Source organism: Diadema antillarum, unplaced genomic scaffold (genome assembly GCF_040938485.1).
Source record: "Diadema antillarum isolate AM-2024a unplaced genomic scaffold, OU_Dant_1.0 scf00000179, whole genome shotgun sequence".
Classification (NCBI taxonomy): domain Eukaryota; kingdom Metazoa; phylum Echinodermata; class Echinoidea; order Diadematoida; family Diadematidae; genus Diadema; species Diadema antillarum.
Window position 1 is genome coordinate 700577 of NW_027271068.1, and position 23207 is coordinate 723783.

General features: G+C 38.3%; 1 protein-coding gene across 1 annotated transcript in view; it reads right to left on the reverse strand.

Moving 5' to 3' along the window:
* Positions 1 to 11528, reverse strand: part of LOC139722990 (3'-5' exoribonuclease HELZ2-like) — an 89516-nt gene extending 77988 nt beyond the window's left edge. The window contains exons 1-2 of the mRNA XM_071634268.1: positions 11210 to 11528; positions 5754 to 5922 (exon numbers count right to left, since the gene is read on the reverse strand). Coding sequence (XP_071490369.1) covers positions 5754 to 5809 — 56 coding nt within the window. The 5' untranslated portion in view covers positions 5810 to 5922; positions 11210 to 11528. The remainder of the gene's footprint in view (positions 1 to 5753; positions 5923 to 11209) is intronic.
* Positions 11529 to 23207: the final 11679 nt, after the last annotated feature.

The following is a 23207-nucleotide window of genomic DNA, read 5'->3' on the forward strand; positions in this document are numbered from 1 at the left end:
GGTCATTGATTTGATTCACACCTCAGTATGTATGTACCCATTAATTTTGTTGTGGCTGCTATTGAAAACTGAATAAGGACAATTTGTGTATCACTTGCAATTTAAAAAAAAATCATTTTACTTTATTTTTTTTTTGATATCACAACCGTTTCAATTTGGATCTCCATCAAATTAACTTTGAATTCCTATAGTCTTACAATTGTATGCTCTTTAGTAATTCATATTATTGGTTTCCAGTCATCTCATAAAATGTTGAAAACTGAATCCCCATTTCTACAAAAACTATACCATCCCTTTAATGCTGATTTTCATTGTGTATTTTGCCATCTTCCCCTCCCCCTTTCTGAAAATTGTTCAGTCAAGTTCATGTATTGTTTCAAGTGTCTATAACTCAAAAAGTAGCTACAAAGTTGGGATGCTTTCTTCAGGATGATTGACCATTTGTGTACAGAGAGACCTTCCCAGCTAGCTACATGCATTCACATGCAATATATATGAGGATGTCCCATACGTAACCCATTTGTCCCATACGTAACATTATTTCAATGCCTTATAAAAAAAATTTCTTTTACTGTTTTTTCTTTTTTCTATGGTATTTAATTTCTCTAAACAATAAATTAGAACTTTCCAAAAGGGCATTCAAATAACCTTAGCAATTTCAGAAAAAACCTAAAAAAATGACCTCATTTTGTTACGTATGGGACATCTCATGATAGGACACGAGCTAATTTGCATAATCATTTGCATAATCCCTAAATTTTCATACCAAGTTAAACTATTTGATGAACTTCTTATGTCCACATATTAATCAAATATCATTTGCTTTCCTTTGGATAAATATGAATTTTTATAAATGTCCCATACGTAACACTGTGTTTTACATTTATGCAAATGAAGCCCTTGAAATTTGCATAAATTTACGTAATATAATTTTTTCCTCCATGGAAATCAAAACTTCAACTCATAAGCTTCAAAATGATACCAAATATGTCAATATTGAGCAAAGATGAAATTTTGCCTTCTGAGGGGACCTTATCTTGGACTTGCCCTGTATTTTGCACAACTGCAGAATGCTATGCAGCTCAGGTACGTCATGTAGTTTGCTCGCCGTTTGCTCTCAAGTCCGATGTCATTGTGCGCAGACTGTTTAGGACGGCTAAATATATTTGCCGATCGTACCTTTCCATATCAGATCACACGCGCAGCTGTGTCCATTCGTTTACTGCAGTCGCAGAGCTGCTGTAATCATACATATTCATAAGATGAGCGGACGTAGGGGAAAACCTCGCTTTGCCGACCGCCTATTTTTAAAATTACAAGTGGAAATAGAATGTGTGGTTCTATGGTCTATCAAACCAAGTTTTGGTGACCAAAAGAAAAAAAAAAGAGGGAGCAAATAAAGACGAATATATCATTCTTCTTTCTTCTATAACATGGGAAAAAATACTAAAGAAAAAAAAAATGAGGTCGTGAGACCCTACTTCCACGGGTGCCTATTAAACCTGTCCCCCTCCCCAAATAATAACAATGATAATAATAATAATAATAATAATAACAATAATAATAATAACAATAATAGCAATAATTGCAGGCCTAATATTAATTATGATAATGTACAGTCTGAAGCAGATGATGGTTTTATGATAAATCAAGCAAAGTTTTGGTGATTAAAAACAAAAAGGAGGGAGCAAATGAAGACGAAAATATTTTATTTTTCTCTCATAACGTGGGGAAAAGAAATATGAAAAAAACAACAACAACAAACCGAGGCCTTGAGACCAGCCGTGGATTCCCACGGGTGCCTGCGTGGATGCAAGAGCAGGGGGTAATCAAAGTCATAGTGTTGATATCTTCCCGTTTCGACGGGAACAATCTGTGGGCAGAACTATCGGGGAATCTCATTTGCGTTTTTGGTAATTTTCCCTGAATGTTTTTTTTTTTTCCCCCCTGCGGAGGTGGAAATGTGTTGTGTGCGTGAGGAGGGGGGGGGGGGGGTGAGGGGCAACAAGACAACTGGACTTCAACGGGTGCAAATAACCCCTCGAAACTCAAGTTCTATAATAATTAAAAGAAAGTAGTGGCGGGAATGATCCCTACCAATGGACTGGATCGCCGGGCACATACTACAAAAGATTATTAAATTTCTGGGAAGGGTGGTCATTTAGAAGACAGCACAATTAACGAAAGAATGAGAAGACTTTTCTTAAATAAAAATTTGCAAAATCATATTATGCGAAAAAAATTAAACTCCCTCAGACCCGTGGATTTCCACGGGTGCTGCTAGTTAAGTCAAATAATCGGCTAAGTCGAAGGTCTTTTCAGTCCTCTTGAACTCTTTTATTCTATTGATTTTAATCCCTCATAAATCAAATTTTCTCTAAGTCATTTCTTCAATCCACAATAGATTTAACCCTAACTAGGCCGGGCTATTTAGGTAGTTGATAGAGCCGGGGGGGGGGGTGGGGGGGGGGGGGGGGGGGGGGGGGGGGGGGGGCTCCCAGGCCCCCCCTCCAGATCTCGGCCGTCGACCGAGCGATCGCGACGAAAATTGGCACACATTGCCTATTGCCTATTGGCACACATTGCCTATGATGTAATCTAATATGCCATGAAGTTAATTTTAAAAAAATCATCATTTATGCTAAATTATGCTAATTTATGCATGATAATGCATAAAATCAGACTATTTGGTATAAATCACAAAATAAAGCTCAAAACAAGCACATTTTTTGTGTAAATATTCTTTTTAGTGTCCTTAGCAAATGTAATAAAAAAAAATTGTGATATCAGAAAAAATTCTTAAGTATTTTATTGTTTTTTTGAATTTCTTATGTATTTCTTTGTTTTTTCGACTTTATGTTTTTTTTTGTTTTTTCGATGAAATTTGTCCGCGACATTGCTCCGAACAAGAAAATATGTTATTCATTGATTTTAATCAATAAAACACCAAAATAATCATGCTTTTATGAAATTTGCCAGTAAGCACAGTTTGCATTGAAATTGTACACGAATTAACGTTTTTGAGCAATTTTTGGTCTGACATGTATGTGCATATTTATGCGTTACTTCGGAACCGCGCGCCCGGGCGTCACAAATTTGGTGTCAAAAGATGCGGGAGACTCGAAAGAAAAAAGTCATGAAACGTTGCGGCGATAGCTTTTTGCGATTGCGATACATCGCGCGGAACGTCGAGGGGGGGGGGCCTCGGAGGCCCCCCCCCCCCCCCCCCCCGGCCTAGTTAGGGTTAACTTAGGCAAGATTGACTGTACTTTCTTCACCACAGCAATTTGAAACATGCATGCTGGTATGAATTCTACAAAAATGTGGTGAAAGTAAGAACTGACGCTATCAGGCACGCACACAATTATACAAACTATACTCATGACACAATTACACTGTAAGTTCACATTTCCATGGTGAAAATATAAAAGCATCCTGTAAAATATTTTCTCACAAGTAATTTTTCTGTGCTTGGCAGGATTCTTTTTTATATTAAGATAAATCTTTACATGCATTTTGATTCCACAAAACAAGGCTTAACCAGTGGATCATACAACAAGCAAAAATATTTGCATGCTTTTAATTTCACACTAGTTTCTGGTGGCACAAAATGCTTGAAAATTTCCTCTTTTACAGTTACTATCATTTTCACCAATTTTTATCATAATGATGAATAGTTAGTGTACCACCAAATCATAGTTATAATGAACATAACAATATCAGCACCTGCTGCAAACGAACAAGCCGCACTGGCTGTTGGGTGGAAGCTCGCTGCTCTAGTGGAGAAGATGTCTGTCCGGAGATCAGGAGGTCATACGTTCAAATCGTGTTTGAGTATGTACAGCCATAATTTCTATTAGCATGGCTTCTACTAAATCACTGATCAATTCAGTTCTTATTTATGTTGATGTACAGAGAAATTTGTTAATCTATTACAATAAAAACAACTCGACGGAAGAATTTCATGAATTTGAATTCCCCACTTAAGTGTCTCTCTGTCCTTGCTTCCTTCCTTCCGGGAAATGTTTAGCCGTTGCCAGCCTGACACTGGCTGGATCCAATTTCTGACATTCAACCCACACAAAATGACAATTCTAGCCTGCTGTCGCTCTGCCCTTGATCTAACGAATAACAATTACAAGCGCTCAGGGTCATCTCTCTGTATTTCACTATCAGGAATGTTCTGGGCTGCTCTGAACATAGCCATCACAAACATACTGACAAAAGTATTAATTTTTTTGTTTTAAAGTCATCTGCGTTTGAGTACCATTCGAGCAAAGTCCTACCTCTGCCCCCCCCCCCCCCCCCCCCCCATGGTGGAAAATTGATACCACTGGTGGAGATACATCAAGACATAAAAATGTCTGTACATGTGTGTACACAGAATATTTGTAGGATGTCATTTGTATACACTGTATCACATTGAGATCCCATGTATTATTTTATCACTCTTGACAACTAAAATGGACAAGTCTCACTTCAGGCTTTCAGCAAACTCACCCACCCAAAACAAAGCAAATAAGTGTACACAAATCTGCAGGAATGGGAATTTTCTACATTTTGAGTTTCTTGAAAATCAGTCTCAGGCATCACAATTAATCCTTTATCTAAACTGTGCATATTAAAGTCAGCACAACAAATCCTCTTCTAAACCAGGTAACACTGAGCCAACCAATGCAAACTCTCTTGAATGTTCATTGACAGCCTTTACTTTGGCTCTCCATAACCCGTACTGGGCTTTGTTTAATTGATTATCTACTCTTTGAAGCAGTTTCTTTGCCTATTGGCACTGGTGTCTGAAAACTAACTGTCAATAAACAGAGATTACCTAATCCCATTAATCCCCACTGTGTCCCAATGGCCATCCTTTTGGACAGAGGCACATTGCTACACCTGAGTGGGTTTGCTAACTTTACAAATACCACAAGGTCAAGTCTGGAGGGATTAATGAATGCTGATGAAAAAGGTTGGCAAATAAGGTTAAGCCTCTGAGCACATAAAGGGCTTGGTATTCCCAGCATCATCTTTTCCTGGAATTTGATTTTCATTACTGACATGAAATTAACTGCTTCCCTCAGTTTGAGTAAAAATATGACATACGTACTTAAAAGTTTGATGTATGAAGGTCAGATAAATCATTAAATATGGAAACAGTCCTAGACTGTAGTGCCGAAAAACAATCACTATGAGCTATGACATCACCACGACAGGATACATATCATTTGTTGAATCCAAAATTAGAACCCAAAATAGGCTTTGTTTGGCTTTTTCTCTACTTTTGTTGACACAATGTAGTCTGCATCCTTCCTCTAACAGGATGGAAAGTGGCATACAATTTCTGGCTTTGTAGCCCAGAGCTTAAGAATATGGTGACATTTAAGTCAATTACACTCACAAAATAAAAGACAAAAACCAACAAACAAAATGTGAGCACATAATGGTCATGTGACCAAAAATTTTTGAACAATATGCTTGCCATGTATCATGTTTGATTTCTTACCAGCATTAAAATGGTGAAAACTTTCCGACCTTTGTCAATTATCTTACCGCATTTTAAACTACCGGTATCATTTCACAAGGTTGAATCCCTCTTCCGGCAAATGTGTGGTACAACGTGTATATCATGTGCACCGGCATACAATTTTCTCCATTTTAGGCAATTCCAGTTTGCTTGTTTGTTTGTTTGATTATTCTTGTAAAATGCTGTAAAATACCAGAGTGACACATGAATTTCACGTTGTGAAAATACTTACGCAATAAATTCCATCTTCTGCGCCACCCTGACCTGACGTTGAAATCTGTCCGTCATCTTGAATGCAGGATGGGGAGGGGGAGGCAACCTTCCCCCCTCACGACTAGTAGCAAACTAGATTGAGAAGATTCTCTATCTCTTGTCTTCACATCAGCTGTCTTCTTTAAAATCTGAAACAGAACATCAGCGACAACAAGAAAGAAAGATCAAGATTACAAATGAATACTTTACTTCCATTTCAGTGCTGACATAATTCTAAGATGTGGAAATATAATTTTGCCCTTTGAACTATGACAGAAGTCGAATTAATCTTCCCAAGGAAATTCGTCCCAATTACTCTCCTCTTTTGTTTGTTAATGTTTCATCATGATATAAATTGCTCAAACATGAATTCCTTGACAGAAAACAAACACTACCATTCTCTTACACTAAAATTCATTCAGGCTGTGGTGGCACAGCCTGCTCAGTTTGAAACAAATAATTATTTTTAAAAAAGTGTAGAAAGTCATAAAAAAAAAACCCCACACAAACAGCCGGCCCATGAAACATGAATGTCAATAGAAGCATGATGCATATCATACACGTACTTCCTTTCTAAGTCTAGAAACTTCTACATTGGTACTTGACAGAATCCATCATTCTGGCCCGTAGTGTTGATGGGACTACTGCGAGTGTCCCATAAGGTGCACGAAGAATACAACGTACAGGTGAAAAAGGCTACACCTATGCTGTGTATGCATACCTCTATATTGACCAAGGCTTGTAAGAAATTATGACCTGCTTGAGTAAAATATTTGTTTGATAAACAGTTCAGGCAGCAGTGACTACGCACGTAATAATGCCTCACACAGAGTTGAATGAAGTTTTCAAAGTGTATGCCATACAATTGTACAATGAACTAGTTGTCACAATTAACAGCACAAACCAGTCATGATGTACAGGTTTGGCCCTTTTATGTTCCCTGTGGTATAGATGCTAGACCCATTGGGGCCATTCTGTGGCCACCAGAGAATAAATTGTCACTCTTTTCCCCCCTCCACCATCAAAACACCGTCACACTTGACAGATTTGGTCAAGTTTTAATCAAAGAACAAAGAACAAAGATCATACAAACTTGCTTCCCCTTCTTTTGGTGATCACTGTACTCCTTGGTAGTTTTGAAGTACATTCTCAATTATGACAATACATAGTTTCCTGTCCAATATTACAATCCTTGTCAAGTCTTGATAAAATCTAAAATGGTTACTTTCTCAATAAGAGAATGCTTTTAAAAAAACTAAGTAAAATGGACAAAAAAAAAGAAGCTCAACAGCTCCAGGATGACTTCCCCAAGTTTAGAGAATGGGCTCCCACATGGATGATGGAACTGAACTCCACAAAATGTCATGTGATAACAATCTCCAGGAAAAGGAACAAGATACAGTATCAGCACATCCTGAACTGTGGTTTCCTCGGTGCAGCAAATTCAAAATTTTGGGATCACAATTACACCTGACTTGAAATGGTACCAGCACATTAACAACATACTGTAAGTTGCCAAAATGCCAACAATACTCTTACCTTCCTCCGACATAACCTGCGCATCACCTCCCCAGAACTGAAATAACATACAAAACTTTTGTCCATCATCTTGTGGAATATAGAGCTAGTGTGGGATCCTTGTACACAAGCAAGAGCATCCACCAACTACAACTGGTCCAAAGACGAGCAGCCAGATTCACACTGAACAGGCACAAAAACATGTCCAGTGTGCAATCCATGCTGGGAAGAGCTTCAATGTTCCTCCCTCCAACAATGTAGAAGAGAAGAGTTCAGACTCACAATGATTTAACACCAAAACTCCACCATCACTGTATAAACTTCCTAGAATAATCCTTCACCACACCAGTTGCTGCATCTTCAAGCACAAGGAAATATCATACCATGGAGCTATAGTAGCTCCATAGTACATGGTCATACCACCACGCTCCTGAACAGGACACTACAGTCAAAGAGTCGTTCTTCCCCAGAGCACTAGGAACATGGAACATCCTCCCACATAATAGCACACTGCAACTGCATCATCCCTGCCTGGAGGCCTTTGTCGATTGACAGTCTAAAGGCAGTGGTCTTATGTCAAGCACTGCAGGTCCGAAAACATGGAAATCCCTTCATTGAGATCCAACAAGGGCATCCACATGACCAACACAGAGAAGGCAGAGTGCCTCAACTCTTTCTTCCACTCAACATTTACAAACAACCAAGCTTGTCACATGCATATGGAAGGCTCCATGCACTATCCCGACATAGGTCACCTGCACATTCATCGCCCTAGTGTGGCCAAGCAACTGTCAAGCCTCAACCCATCCAAAGCCTCTGGACCAGATGAACTACCACCTAAGTTTCTCAAGATTGTAGCTGATGAAATTTTTCCTGGCCTTGCTTTCTTGTTTCAACAAAGCTACAACTCTGGCACTGTTCCAGTGGAATGGAAGTATGCCTTAGTGGCACCCATACACAAGTCCGGTGATAAGTGCAATCCAGGCAAATTACAGGCCAATTTCATTGACTTGTATCTGCAGTAAGGTGATGGAGCACATAGTGCTCAGCCATATCTCAAAACATGAAGCTGCCAACAACATCCTGGTAGATGAACAACATGGGTCTAGGCAGAAATTGTCCAACACCACCCAACTCATCTCTGCCACCCATGACTAAGCACACACCTTGCAATGCAGAGGCCAAACAGATGTCATCTTCCTCGATCTTCAGAAAGCCTTTGACCGGGTACCTCATCATCATCTACAGACCAAACTGGAATATTATGGCATAAAAGGAGACACACTGCATTGGACCATGTCCCTGCTTTCCAACAGGCAGCAAGCAGTTGTTGTCAAGGGCTCCCACTCGTCTTGGATGCCTGTGACATTTGGGGTATGTACCTCAAGGATCGGTTATTGGCCCAGCCCTCTTTCTGTTTTATATAAATGACACCACCAAAAATATAAAGTCCAAGACGTGCCTCTTTGCAAATGACAGTGTGATCTACAGAGAAATGCAAACCATGAATGACGTCACCATCCTTCAGCAAGACCTTCAAACCCTGTCAGACTGGTCAACAAAATGGCTTATAGCATTTAATGTTGAAAAGTGTGCTTCCTTCACCATCACAAGGAAGAGAAGCCCCATTGAGCACAACTACAACCTTTGCAATGAGTTTGTACCCAGGGTTGACAAATACAAGTACCTCGGAGTCACTATATCTAAGGACCTGCGATGGAACACACACTCTTAACTCGTACAAGGCAAGGCTAGCAAAACCCTTGGGCTGATAAGGAGAACCCCGTCATCGTGTTCCAAAGCTGTAAACTCCAAAGCATACTTGGTAAGAGCTAAGAGCCTTACGTCCGACCACAACTGGAGTACGCTTCTGAAGCCTGGAATCCCTACACTTCCAGAACTGCTGAAGGCTTAGAAAGAGTAAAGAAAGCAGCTGCTAGCTGCTCGCTTTGTCACCTGCGACTACAAAAGATATACCTCAGCTTCAGGGCTTGTCTCCAATCTGGGATGGGATCAACTGCGCATACGTCATCTCCATGCACAGAGCACCATGTTCTACAGAATACAGTACAGTTAGGGTACCGGTTTTCGACACTTTAGCACATTTCCTTGTTTACTATCAATACTGCACCGTTTTACCTCGGAATTTCGATATGAAGTTGAGCTACAAAGGCCAATAATAATATGCCTTGAACGAATTCCAATTTGAATGCACTCGTGTTCAATTTTAGCGATTTCCGTCACGCCGTCGCTGGCATCAGATTTCGACACCCAGCATCATTTTTCGACACAATCACTAGTGCGCATCACGCATAAATCACTTGGCGCGTACAGTACGCGTACACTGCATTGTGGACGCAAACCAGCAAAGTACCGGCGCAAGAACTCGTTGTTTCCTCTATAACGTGTCTTACTATGGGAATGTCGAAATCTGGTGCCACATTCTCAAAGCCAACTCTTTCTACAAGTTTGCTCATTTATCACGAATTTAGTTATGAAATTACTAAAGACGATTATGAAATCAAACATCAGGATATGGCAAACAAACTGATACCAAAGTAAGATAACCGGCATGGGTGAATTTCATTTTACGGCGATGTTAACAAAATGCGTTATATTGTTTGAACCCCTAAAAATGGCCGACATCAAAATTTCTGCTGACACTGTGTTGCTTTTCTCCTAAATATTCTATCGTCGGATTATGATGACAAGTGACAAAAGGTGTTTATATAAGACTAGAAATGTGATTGATAACTTGGTTGATTGTTGAAGTCAGACGTTTGTATTGAGTATAAAATTTGATAAGAATTATCTGCTGGGTGTCGAAATCAGGGTCCTGTCGAAAACTGGTGCACTAACGGTACATCACCAGCTGCAATAGTCAACATCCATCTTCCTCACTTCATAACCCCAGCTCCATATGTCAGCAGAAGAGATCATGTGCTCAAGCTCACTGTCCCCGTAGCATCAATTGATTCTTATAAATTCTCATTTTATCCCCGAACCACTCGCATCTGGAACCAGTTGCCAACCATGGCAGTTACTGCCCCAACAGTAGCTGCCTTCCAGGAGGCTGCCCTTCCTGCCATCAGAGGGCTGAAACCTCCTGTGGGTTCCTTGTTGCTGTAAATCTTACAGAATTTTAAGGGTGCACATCACTATTTTTATTGTAAATATACTACGACTGCACCATCACCCACTGTCACAGCACATCCCATCCCATTTTAGTTCGGAAAGAGCTGCTTCAGGGATTATCTCATCAAGGTTCAAGGATAAAGTCCCACGACTCTGTTTACTCCCACTGCATAGAGTAGATCTTTGTCTATATATAGTACGGTACTAGAAATCTTGACCTACTCTGCACCATTTCTTTTTCACAAACACACACACACATACAATATTACACACACACACATCCAACTCACAAAGTTTGCAGAAATCTTCAAGTTGTTGAAGGAGGCACTGTCACTGAACCAGAACCAACAAGTTTAGAACTAGCGCCAGTTAGAGTAGTAGAAGCAGAACTCGTTGGCGTTAGACTTCAAGAGGAAGAAACTCTAATTTCATCTAAAACAAAAAATGTAGAAAAACTTAATACAAGTTGCATTTTTTAACATCTTGAGATGATTGCAAGCTAGGCCCAAAAAGTAAGGATGTCGGTAAAGTACACTTTATAAATTTACATACGGCATGCGACCAGTCCGAACGCAAAGTCCCACAGGCACGGGCTGTGTGAAGGAGCGCGCGCCCCGGGGTTAGGATGTCGCGTGGTGCATGGTAAGGTGGTAACCTTGCGTCTCAGTCTGCTGCACACGCATGCAAGTTGATGGCAATCATTTTGTCTTGGATAGTATTTACTCTATCTAGAGTCAAAAATCTGGTTACTATAAAATTAGCAGTAGTAACATAAGCACCTACCTAAATATTCACTGAAACATATACACCAAATGCTGCTAACAAACAGGGAGAAGTATCCGAAATGAAGCATTGAGATTGAGGAGATGTCACTGCTGTAAACTTGACTGACTTCCCCGTCACAGATCAGCAACTACGTAGCCAGCTAACTGTGCTGGCTGGAAACCCTCATCGGAGTAGACCGGGGACAGTTTGTTGGGCCGTTTGTTGTCAACACTCTCCTCAACTTCAAACCTAAAAAACTTGGTTCCTAATATGAAGAAATCAAGGCAGATGTGAAGTCCTCGTAGCGCAGAGCTCGCTAACAGTCACGTTAGCTGTTCAAGATTTGCATGGTGTAGTTTATGATATGTTCAAAACACACTGACACATGTTGCGCGCCGTGCCGATCGGGTGAACTGATCCAACTGGAATATACGAATGGGATCTTGAGCACACAGAATCTGCATACAAGGTTCTACAAGCGCACGCGCGCACACGTACACGATCGTACTAGGAACTGAAGCACCTATGCAATTTCAGCGAGGGTTTCTTCTTCTTCTGGAGATTCTTGCAGAATGTGTTATTTAGATTATAATACAGTTTATTAACAGATATTTTTAGGATATAGCAGCACAACGTTTTACTCATACGCTGTCATTTCCAGTAGTCCGTCACGAACCACAAGGAACATAGCGTGTGCTGTAACTGTATGTTAGTGTGAGCTTCAGCATTTCAGCAGCTCACCACATGGGAGAATTTGCATTCTTTGGCCATTTTTTTTTTTCATTTTAAATTATTGCCTGGCTCATCATCATCTCAGTATTCGCCTTGTTTTACGACCTGCTCCGCAGTCCGCACACGTTGTTCTAGAACAGTACCGGTACGGTATACAGAACATTGTATGCTGCGCTGCATGACCTTCAATACGGCACGTACTGTTTTCCATATGCTAGTATGCTAGCTTCAGCCTACAATCGAACACGGGGAAAACCAAAACCAATTACACGTAGTTTTTGAAGGCGATCAAAATGAAATTTTCTAAAGCCAATTTTTTCATCGATTTTGTATGAAAATAAATAAATTCACATTTAAAGAATATTTTTGTGACATTCTATTTGCATGATGAAATATTGCTGATAAAATATTACAACTATAATTCTTGTTGTAAATTGGCATTGCAACTTATACCGAGTGGGAAATCCCCGCCACAACTGCGTACTAGTATTGCATTTCGCGTGTTGACAAAACAACGAATGAGCGAATACAGTCGCGCTGCATGCTGCAAACATAAAACCATGGTAGCTCCATGGGCCCATGGGGTATATCAACTCCCGTCGTATAAACGTTACCAGGGATGTCCTGTACCAACAAGGTATGCAGGATCTTTACAGGACCATGAGGTCTGTATAAGGAATCATGTCCCGAAACCTCCATGTCATGTAGCACTAGCATCTCAAGCTACTCTCTCTCTTCCCCCCACCCCCATTTCTCTTTATCCCCATGAGCCTGTTTTAATTGCCTTCTCCTCAATGCACGGTTTGTCATGTCGGCAAATCATTAGAATTATTGAAAGCGAGCCTCCATTCGTAAGAACCTTCAATATTTGCACCGTTATTCCCTATCAGTGACATTAAGTGATCTATATGATCTATATGAAGACACAAAGGCAGTTCTTCCAAATTTTCTTTGTCAAGGGTTATATCGTCAGACATGCAGATTCTTTGTCTGAACGTAACTATTTTATAAACAGACGGCTGGTAATAAAGACTGTGGTCACTGCAATTGGAAGTGTCTGGTAACGGTGTTCTTTTTTTTCACTGACAAGCATTTCTCCATTTCACCCATTCATGTTTCACCCATATGAGAGTTAAGTTTCAACTTGTCAACATACTCTATAAGCATGACGGGGCTGCATGACATATAGTAGCTCCGTGGTGTTATGCCGCGTAGGCCTACTCATTTTTTTTTTCTCAACACTGCCCACTTGATTGTATACCGACTCAATTTAGGCCTCAGAATAAAGCTCCTCAATATATATCTCCTATATACCACAAGGTACTCGTGTTTTTCAAAGATTTCACTGTTTTTTATTATCATTAGGAAGAGATTAATTGCATTCACTTGGATCAAACATGAGACAGCATGAAAATATCCTTTTACTATAATAATTAAAGCAAAATGCTGATTAATTCCTAAGCTTGTTCAATTTCATTACAGATTGTTTTCCCTTTTTCACTTCGACATTCTTAGGCCACCATCATTTCATGCATGTCATGCATGGATTTATACGAGTGCTTTTTGATGCATTTCCCCCTTCATGAATATTAATTTTATTTGATATCGATTATAGTCATCTTTGATAATAAATTTGCAAGTTCTGTTTACATTGTATATCTGTTGTCAGTAATGTTGAAAAAAATCATCACCTGGTGAATGGTGTCATTTTGTATTGTGTTGGTAAAAATGCAGATTTTTTTCTTCTCTCTTAAAAAAAATGAAATGAAAATCAAACAAACAGAAATATAGAAATTTCATTCAAATCGGACGCGAAGGGAGAATCATGAGATTCAAAGACCCCATTCAGCTTTCGTATCATCACCGCTGGTCATCATTTTGGGAAGACATTTGGAATGGTGTTATGCCATCTAAAAGCAACATCCTTTAAGAAACCTTTGCCACAGTTCCTCTTCGATGAAATAAAACATACAGGGGCCCTGATTCATTGGATAATAGATAAGCAACGCTGAACTGTAATGGGAAGGGTTATATAATAATAATAGTAGGCATTTATAGAGCGCCTTTTCCACTGGATGCAAAGCGCTAAAGATGCTATAGATGCCTATAGTGTACAGACCGGAATTCCTTGCAGTGGGATATGTTCAATGCGTCATGCAATTGTTGAAAATGTCACTATGTCCATTTCTTATTGATGATTACACACTCTTAAGGCAGATTTGACCAATGTTCTTCTCTGTTGATGTTTAAGCAAAAAAAAACAAAAACAACAAAAACAAAAACAAAAACACACACAAAAATAAAAAACTCAAATTGATGCCACTTAATGATTATAACTTGCCTGATTGAATCATTTAACCTGTTATTTTAAATCATCCTCTTTTAATGTATGGTGGATCAATTTGAAGTGTACGCTTGCTTTACCTCTGGTTTCAGCGTTTATGCTCCCACGATTATAATCATTACACTACTAGTAGTTCTCATATCTTGAATTCGTTCCGAACTTGATGGTGTAGATATCTGCTCGTTATATAGTTGTGTATTTATATGCTGTTTTTTCACTCGGTCCTTATTTTTTTCTTTTTTACTTTTTCTTTCTCTTTTCTTGTACTTCTTTTGCCCTTTTTATCTTGCAATTTTAGCTGTCATATAGTTTTGTCATTAGTGCTTTGTATCCTATCTCCATTGGAAAATGTACTCACTTTTTTTTTTCATGGAACCCGCGGTTACTTTTGCGGTTCCTTCATATTTCACATGTTATTGAGAAATGGCTTTTATGTACATAAAATCATGGTGACACACTTTCTAGTCATAATCCACTTAATCATATTTTGTATCTTGCTTGTATGTATTTTTTGCATGGTATATATATATATATATATATATATATATATATATTGTAATTGCTCCGCGTATTGGCAGTACTAGAAATAGCAATAATAATGTCACAATAGAGGAATGCATTAAATGCCATTTGCCTTGATTTTAATTCAAAATCCGAATTTTCGGGGACCTCCCCCTTCGTCAGGGATGACGGTGCTAATGAATTAACTAAAATTCATTAAAATTTATTAGAATTCATTAAAATTCAACAGCACTGTCATCCCTGACGAAGGGGGAGGCCGCCGAAAATTCGAATTTTGAATTGAAATCAAGGCAATCGGCATTTAATGCATTCCTCTATTGTGACATTATTGCTATTATGGTATATACTGATATATATATATATACATTTGACATCAATGTCAAGTGAAATATGGAAATGAATGTGCTTGAACTGTTCACTGTGTCTCGACTGTAAGACCAGTGCAGTTTTAGTAATTCATATTATTCAATAATTCAATTCAATTCAAGTTATTTAAGCCCATCTAGATTAACTCTGTAATGTTCATCTCCGATGTTAAATTATTTTATGAAGCTACCTTGTAGCTTTATGGTGGTAATACTTTCTGTGGAATGGTGACGTCTCGACAAAAATTTAATACTCGAAATTACATGAATTTATTTTCCAAACAATGCATGGAATTTCATTATAATAAGTGTCACAATCGCGCACTGTTCTTACAAACAGTCAAAATCTATCATGTAATGATCGCTTAGGGGAGGTTACCTTTCCCGAAACACATTTTGCATTCTCAGTAGGGGTTACCATGGTTACCACATACGACTAGAATGTGACAAATAAAGCCAATAAATTTCGCATCGCATTTTTGATCATGATTTTATCTATATTACACAGTAAGTACAAGATGCCCGTCCTCTCAGTTTTACTGATGAGACTCACAAACATTTTTGACAAAAGGGAGAAGTTCCAAAGCATAGTGCAGAAAGTTTCAGCTTGCGGTAGTTTTCAAGTATTAGAGGGGGCCCAAAGTTTGGTAGAAATTGATTTAACGATTAGATGTACATATATATATATATATATATATATATATATATATATATATACATACATATATAGGTCCTACATATATATTCTCACACGGAAGTTAATTAATCAACGATAAACGGCATTTACATATCTCACCTTTTAGATATACAATTTTAGTAGCACACCATGTACTCATAATCCAGTAGGGCTGATGGGGACTCTGGGTGATACAACGGCAAAAAAGACAGCAAACTAATATTCCAGTGCACAGTATGAACGCTAAACAAGCAAGGGAGGGTGTCGGTAAACTTGGCGCTAGGATAGCTACGGACCAAAGTGTTTATTCGCAAATCAGGTGTCACAAGAGCGCGAACGAGCCCGGTTTTACCGATGCGCGCGCAAGACATTATGACGTGCCCAATCGCAGTCTGACCTTGGTAGTCTCTGCTACGAAGCATTTTTTTTTCATGGATTGGTTTAGTTTTGGGTTTTTTTAGCATGTTTGTCTGTATCTGGTTTGTACCCATGTTTATATTGATTACGCGCCATTTCATCGTCATTTTCTTTATCCTATTTTCTCTTTATCAAATGTGCCACATTGGAAAGTCACAAAGTGGGTAATTTAGGCATATTGATTTCCTTAGTTTTAATGTCAAAACTTACATTTAGCAATCATTATTTGACTACTGCAAACAAGTACATATTATCAACTAATAACCGTTGTCTGAGCCTATTGGTAATATCAAAGTGTGTGCAAATTAGGTGTAGACGTATTAACTGGTTAAGACGCAAAGGGTCCAGCCGTGTCCGCGCATACAACATAGTCAATATACGCGAAAAATTGTTTGTTTTCATTTGCTGTTTGTTCTATCTCTTGTGTGTGTGTGTGTTACTTTGTGCTACTATTTTGTAAAAGCTACTCTTTTTCGATGACAGAAAATCATCAACAATTACACTGCGAGAAATGGATCGGCGAAATGATAACAATATTTACTGATCCACTTCTTTTGTATATAAAAAAGTCATATTGAATTAAAGTTCAGGTTTCGAATCTCAATAATCAATCACAGTGTAAATTCCTTTCTTGTCCTTTTCACCTCCTACTAGTGAATAATTTCTCTTCTGTTTCACGAGACAGGTTGATGACAGAAATCACGAAATGACATTTCTCATCGGGAAAGCAAAAATATGGCTCTCCTCTGCCTTACATCGGGACTAACATAATTTCGTATTGGGCCTACTGGGGAAGCATGATCTTACCCCCCTTCCCGGGTTTTTCAACCTCTTTTGCACAACTATTAGAAAATACAGCATCCGATGATATAATCAGAAGGCTCACATGTATTCGGTTTCTCAGACCTTCTATGTATCGGACTCTGCATTGATCCATCGGCATGTTACTGAGCAGCAGAGGAGCTTGGGAGCTTGAGATAGAATCAAATGGAAGAAGTGGTCTGAAATTTAAAAACACACACACAAAAGAGGGAGAGAGGGAGAGAGAGAGAGAGGAAGAGCTGCCATAGCGGCCATATATACGTACAGCGGCGCTAAAGGAACAGTGCTATGGAAATCCCCGCGCGCTGAGACGGGGAATTCCAGCTTCATAGAATTGGAGCTAACGTTCGTGATCTCCAGCGATGTTCACGCAGAGATTGCGCAATGTGTGGGTGAACTTTGCTACTGCACCGCGCACATTTTGCAACCTTTGTTTTCGTTGTCAGCTGGTCGTGATATTATTGCGTCGTGCTTACGCTCTTTGTTCCACAGTTTCCTGTTTTTCTCCAATCTTTTAGGAGGGCCTGTCTCAATTGTACGATAATGTTCTATTACTTTCTTCGTTTGATACAAGACTAGAACTCTCAACTACAAGATAAAATTTTAAAAAAAATTAATGGAATGATGGACCAGGATTGATAGAGTATTCAAATTTAGTGTTTTCAGTCAAAAGACAAACGATTTCTCGTGAATTAAAGCAATGTCACAGCTATATACCATATTACAAAGTGTCTTACCTCTCTGCAATTCGTTCCGACTGGTTATTTTTATTTGTCCTTTGTAGTGAAGTTTTTTGTACTTGATTACTGAAGTATTTTGTCAATGCCGGAACCATCCCTGAGAAAGACCAACGATGTATAGGCTTTGTATTTTTAGTGGGTCCCTCCATTTTCCGAAGTTTGTGTATTGTTATTTCGTCTTTATCACTTCGGGTCTCATGACAACGTATTATTACTAAAACAAGGTTCAACATTTATATTCTTCTCAGTTTACTTTGTTTTGTTTATGCAATTCTCTGTTACCACAAGGCGGAAAGTCAAATGTCTAAGAACATTATATATGTTCTTTTCGAAAAGTGAAATAGAATTTGAATTGAATTGAATTGAATTGCGGCCGCTGTATTGAATAGGTATCCCACAGTCTCTCTATTACAGGTGAACCTATTCTTTACAAGCTTGTTATCGCTTTTTAGTAGGTTCCTAGTACAGCTTCCTCGTATAGACCGAGTTACTATAGTTGCATGATGGATACACTTCTTTCCCCCATTTTTTCTTCCCATCATGATTAATGCATATCTAACTTTATATATCTTCAGACAAGTTGTGTCTAGGTTGGATTGATATTTGCCTACTTTAGAACGGGTACCTACTATCTTTAATAATGGTCTTTCGTGTTTGTCACTGTTCCATGTATGATTCATCAGCGGTTATACTCCAAGCCTCTTCAATTGTGTCATATCTATACGCGACAAAAGGTAAATTGAATTAAATTCTGGAAATAATCGTCTGCATGTCATGTGAGAGTGGGGTCATCCCACTGGACCGACACGTCACCCACGAGTCATACAGCCCACGAGTTCGACATTGAAAACAGGTCCATAATTCATACAGCTCACGAGTCATGAAGCCCATGAGTTCGACACTATAGGCAGGGCTCCACACAAACTTTTATTTTTGGTGGCCCAAAGGCAAACATCCGACCTTTGGTGGCCCGATCAGGCCACCAAATTCTTCATTTCTGAAATTTTGGTGGCCCGACTGGTGTGTTTGAGTGGCCCCGGGCCACCGGGCCACCGTTAGTGTCGAGCCCTGCTATAGGTAAAATCAGCCCACGAGTTCGACAGAACACGGCGCGTAATGTGTCGGTCTCGTGGGCCTTGTTGGCTTATATAGTGTTGAACTCATGGGCCGTATGACTTGTGAGCTGTATGACTCGTGGGCTGTATATGACTTGTAAGCTGTATGACTTGTGGGTGTCGGTCTCGTGACGTGCACCCGTGAGAGTCTCCCTATCACAGTGTAGCTGTACTTCCTGGTTTGTTTTTTATCAATCTGTTTCGACATTATTCTTTGTTTGTATCATTTTATCAGATATATCGAGAATAGAATAAAAATAAATGTAAAGTCAAATAAAATCTTCATTTACGTTTCCTGATGTCTATAACATTAGATGTTCTGCTAAAGTGATCGGATTTTGCTGAGAATAAGCCTATGAATGTTGCTTTCTGGCACTCTTTAACCACCGATTCCATTTTGAAAATCCTCAGTTACACTGTCGTTCATGCTATCAATGCTTTTGATGATATACATTATATAGCAATAAAGGGATGGATAATATTTGAAATGCTTTAAGAAGGTTGAAAATCTCCTTGTGGTTTGATGCATGGGCTACCGTGTTGTTATTTCCAAGGTATACATTACTTTAGTGTTATAGAGTGAACCATTCCGGTACTGCATATTAGCAAAATGATATTTCAGTTTTGTTCACATGAAATAATTGAAAATGACAGCATAATGATCGCCGTTACAACGTTGAAATCATTAAAAAATAACCTTCTAAACTTACTCTAAGAAAATGTCCGTGAAAGAGATCATAATGGTAAAAGCTATAGGGTATAGTCAAGATTTGTAGTGAATAAATGGCCTTGAAAACGCTTAGACAAATCGTCATATTGCTGGTATACAAACAGTTTCTGTGTAAAGATCTCGCGGACACCGTATAGGCCTATCAGGCATCATTGCCATTATACTCGTATAGCGTGCTTTGACACTGAGAGAACACGAAGCGATACCAGAATTACATTTATCTTTACTGAGAACGCGAATCCAGCTTTTGCGGAGTAAATGAGTTCTACAATTTGTGGGTTTTTTTTTTTTTTCAGAGGATAATAGATTAAAGAATAGTTCCAAAACTGCTACGATATCGTTGCAAGTAATTGACAAATAAATTGTCCTACATCGACGTAATTTGAATAAGCCATATACATACGACATTGGCTAGAAGGCACTGCTGTATAATACAATCTGCACAAACCGACCAGGCATGAATTTACGAGAAGCATTCTGGGTAATTGTTGCTGGTATGATGGATCGGATCAGTGACAAATGGACTGTATGAATATGACGTCACTTTACCGTTATAATTCGTGTTATATAGATATCTCTTTATGTATTGATATAATATCAAAATTGCTTGGGTATTAAAGTTTCCATTAAAGACAAGCATGCACGGTAAGACCCTGGTCAAATCTTTAAAAAAATAATTATCTATTATCCCAAACTAAACTTTATATGGCTGAACTAAACTGAACCTAACTAAACTAAATTACATATCTAAATTATGACTGCTTACAAAGAAAATGAAACAGACCAAAAAAGTATAATATTTAACAGTAACAGTAGCGATGTATTTCAAACTAATTCAAACTGAAAAAACCCCACAGTTTTTAAGAGATATGTTTTTTGTAAATTTCTTATTTCATACCTTCCAATAGAATATTTCATATCATTTCATTCATTCCAATTATTATTACGTTTCCACGTTAATTACATTTGCCAAAGATACAAAACTCATGTCATGCTTATACATTTACCCAGTCTTGAAATACGAAATCAGGATGTGGTATAGTTATAGGAAAATGTAAAATGGGGGAAAAAGAAAACAAGAAAAGAGAAGAGTAAAAAAGAACAGATGTATAACAGTGAGGGGAAGAGATCACGTTTAAGCATGAAATATAAATCCCGATACAATTGTTGTCTTTATATTCTTCATTGGGCTAGCAGATGTTGTGTGTGGAGTACAATACGGATATGTGGTGTCGTATACATAGGATTAAAATTATTGTTCAGCATTGTTATATTTCTCTCCAATGGGGAAAAGAGTAAACTGGAAATGAAATACTAAGTACGTGCAATGTATACACTTTTATGTAGCTTTTCTGAGAATGCTCGACCGGGAATTCCCAAGAACTCTGCAAGCTTTGATTGATTTTTGGTATTCATCGTTGCTGATGTTGGTTTTCCGAAACACATTCTGGAATGCGGGATTCTATGCCATGTGAAGGGCAGTGTTTGTTAGTTTGTTCATTATCCTTCTGAAAAGATGGCTGGATAACCCATATTCACCTACACTAAGCTGGTCTTCCATTGGGGTCCAGTTGGCTGTGACGCTGTAAATTAAAGAAGAGCAGAATTGCTGGAATAAACATCTCATAAAAATCGGACTTAGGAAAGTAAAGAGATGAAATGTTTAATATTGGTAACTATATACTTACAGGTTGTTATTTTACATAATATGCCAATATTATTCCTATACAGGGTGTCTCAAAACAAAACAACTATACACTTTTGAAATTGCTGCCGGATAAGATACATATGATTCTGGGGGGAAAAGTTTTATATGTATTGATAGCTTATGGACTCAACTTTTATATGACACCAAAAAGTCTACAAATAATTCATGTTTGAATGAGCACTGCTCACTTTTGTAAAGGTTATGAAAATTAGGCTGCGCAGGAATTAGCCTTTTAAATTTGCGACAGGTGAGTCCATTGGAGCTTACAAAACTGAAGTTGATATGATAAATTTATGATCAATTGCGATCAGTTTGGGTTTGCTGAGTGAATTTTATGGTTTATTAAACCAAAATTTTATGCATTAGTAAACAGCAGTTGCATCTATTTTATTGTAGCATTGCAAATTTCCCTGGTAGACTCAGTGGTGTGTTCAAGTGAGTCAGGGTGAGGTGATGAAACATGTTGCAATTTCCATGTTGCACACTCTTATTTTGACATCTGTGACTTGAAAGAAAACCTCCACCCCACATTGAACATCTCATTGATTTACTTAATACCCAGGTAGGGATTATGTAACATTCAATATTCAATTATGGATTGTCAAAAAAAAAGAATGTCAAAGATGTCAGCCATTTATTCTTCATGTCAATGGGTAACCTGAATAATAAGTAGCCAGTGGCTGTGACATTCCTTTTTCAACAAAATGTATTTGAATAATGAATTTACATAATCTCCATCTGGTTATTAAGTAAATCAATGAGCTATTCTACTAATCTGAAAATAACTGCAATGTGGGCAGCTTCAGTTTTGTAGGCTCCAATGGACTCACCTGTCGCAAATTTAAAAGGCTAATTCCTGCGCAGCCTAATTTCATACCCTTTACAAAAGTGAGGAGTGCTCATTCATGCATGAATTATTCGTAGACTTTTTGGTGTCATATGAAAGTTGAGTCCATAAGCTATCCATACATATAAATCTTTCCCCCCAGAACCATGTATTTCTTATTCGGCAGCCATTTCAAAAGTGTATAGTTTTTTTTTAGAGACATCCTGTAGACAATGTATGAAACTGTCCTTTTTTTAATTTTACACGTAAAATGATATCAAAAGTTTGCATCATTTACAGAAATAATAACACTATTGTAACATTTGCTATGTTTATCATATAATTGGCAATTCAGATCTTGTATCATACTACCACTGGCGAGTATAGTTAGTGATGAGTGTCACGGTCTCTTTGGAGTGTTGGTGCTTAATTATCCATCATTGGCACTATGAATAATTACAGTTATTGCAAATATTATCATTATTGTTTGTGTTCCCACAGCCAGTATTTGAAGAGCTTGCTTCCAAAAGGCGCTAAATCCATCAATTTTCAATGGATTTAGTACCTTTTAGAAGCAAGCTCTTCATTTCTATCATTGTGATTATTATCTACTTGCATAGTCATTACACTAATTATCATTAAAGTCGTTTTCAGCGGTGTAAACCATTTGGGAATTAGCTCATGTGCACATGGGTTCAAACGCCTTTTCTGTTTAGTTTTTCCTCTCATTGCTCGACGCAGCAATTTATAGAAATCATCAGTTATCCTATCAAACGAAGTATGAACTTGCTTAGACCAGGTGGCCAGAACAATATTTTTATCAATTAACACTTCTTCTTTTTTCCAGTTCCAGTTCACTTCAATTGTGCTTTTATTTTCACCCAGTAACAGGGTAAAATGCAGGTACAAAGTATATGTTAATGAATCATAATCATACTGTTAGCAAATTTTACTGTTAGCAATGCAGCTCATGAAGTCTTTACATAATGCATAATAGATGCACGAATGAATAGAAAAAC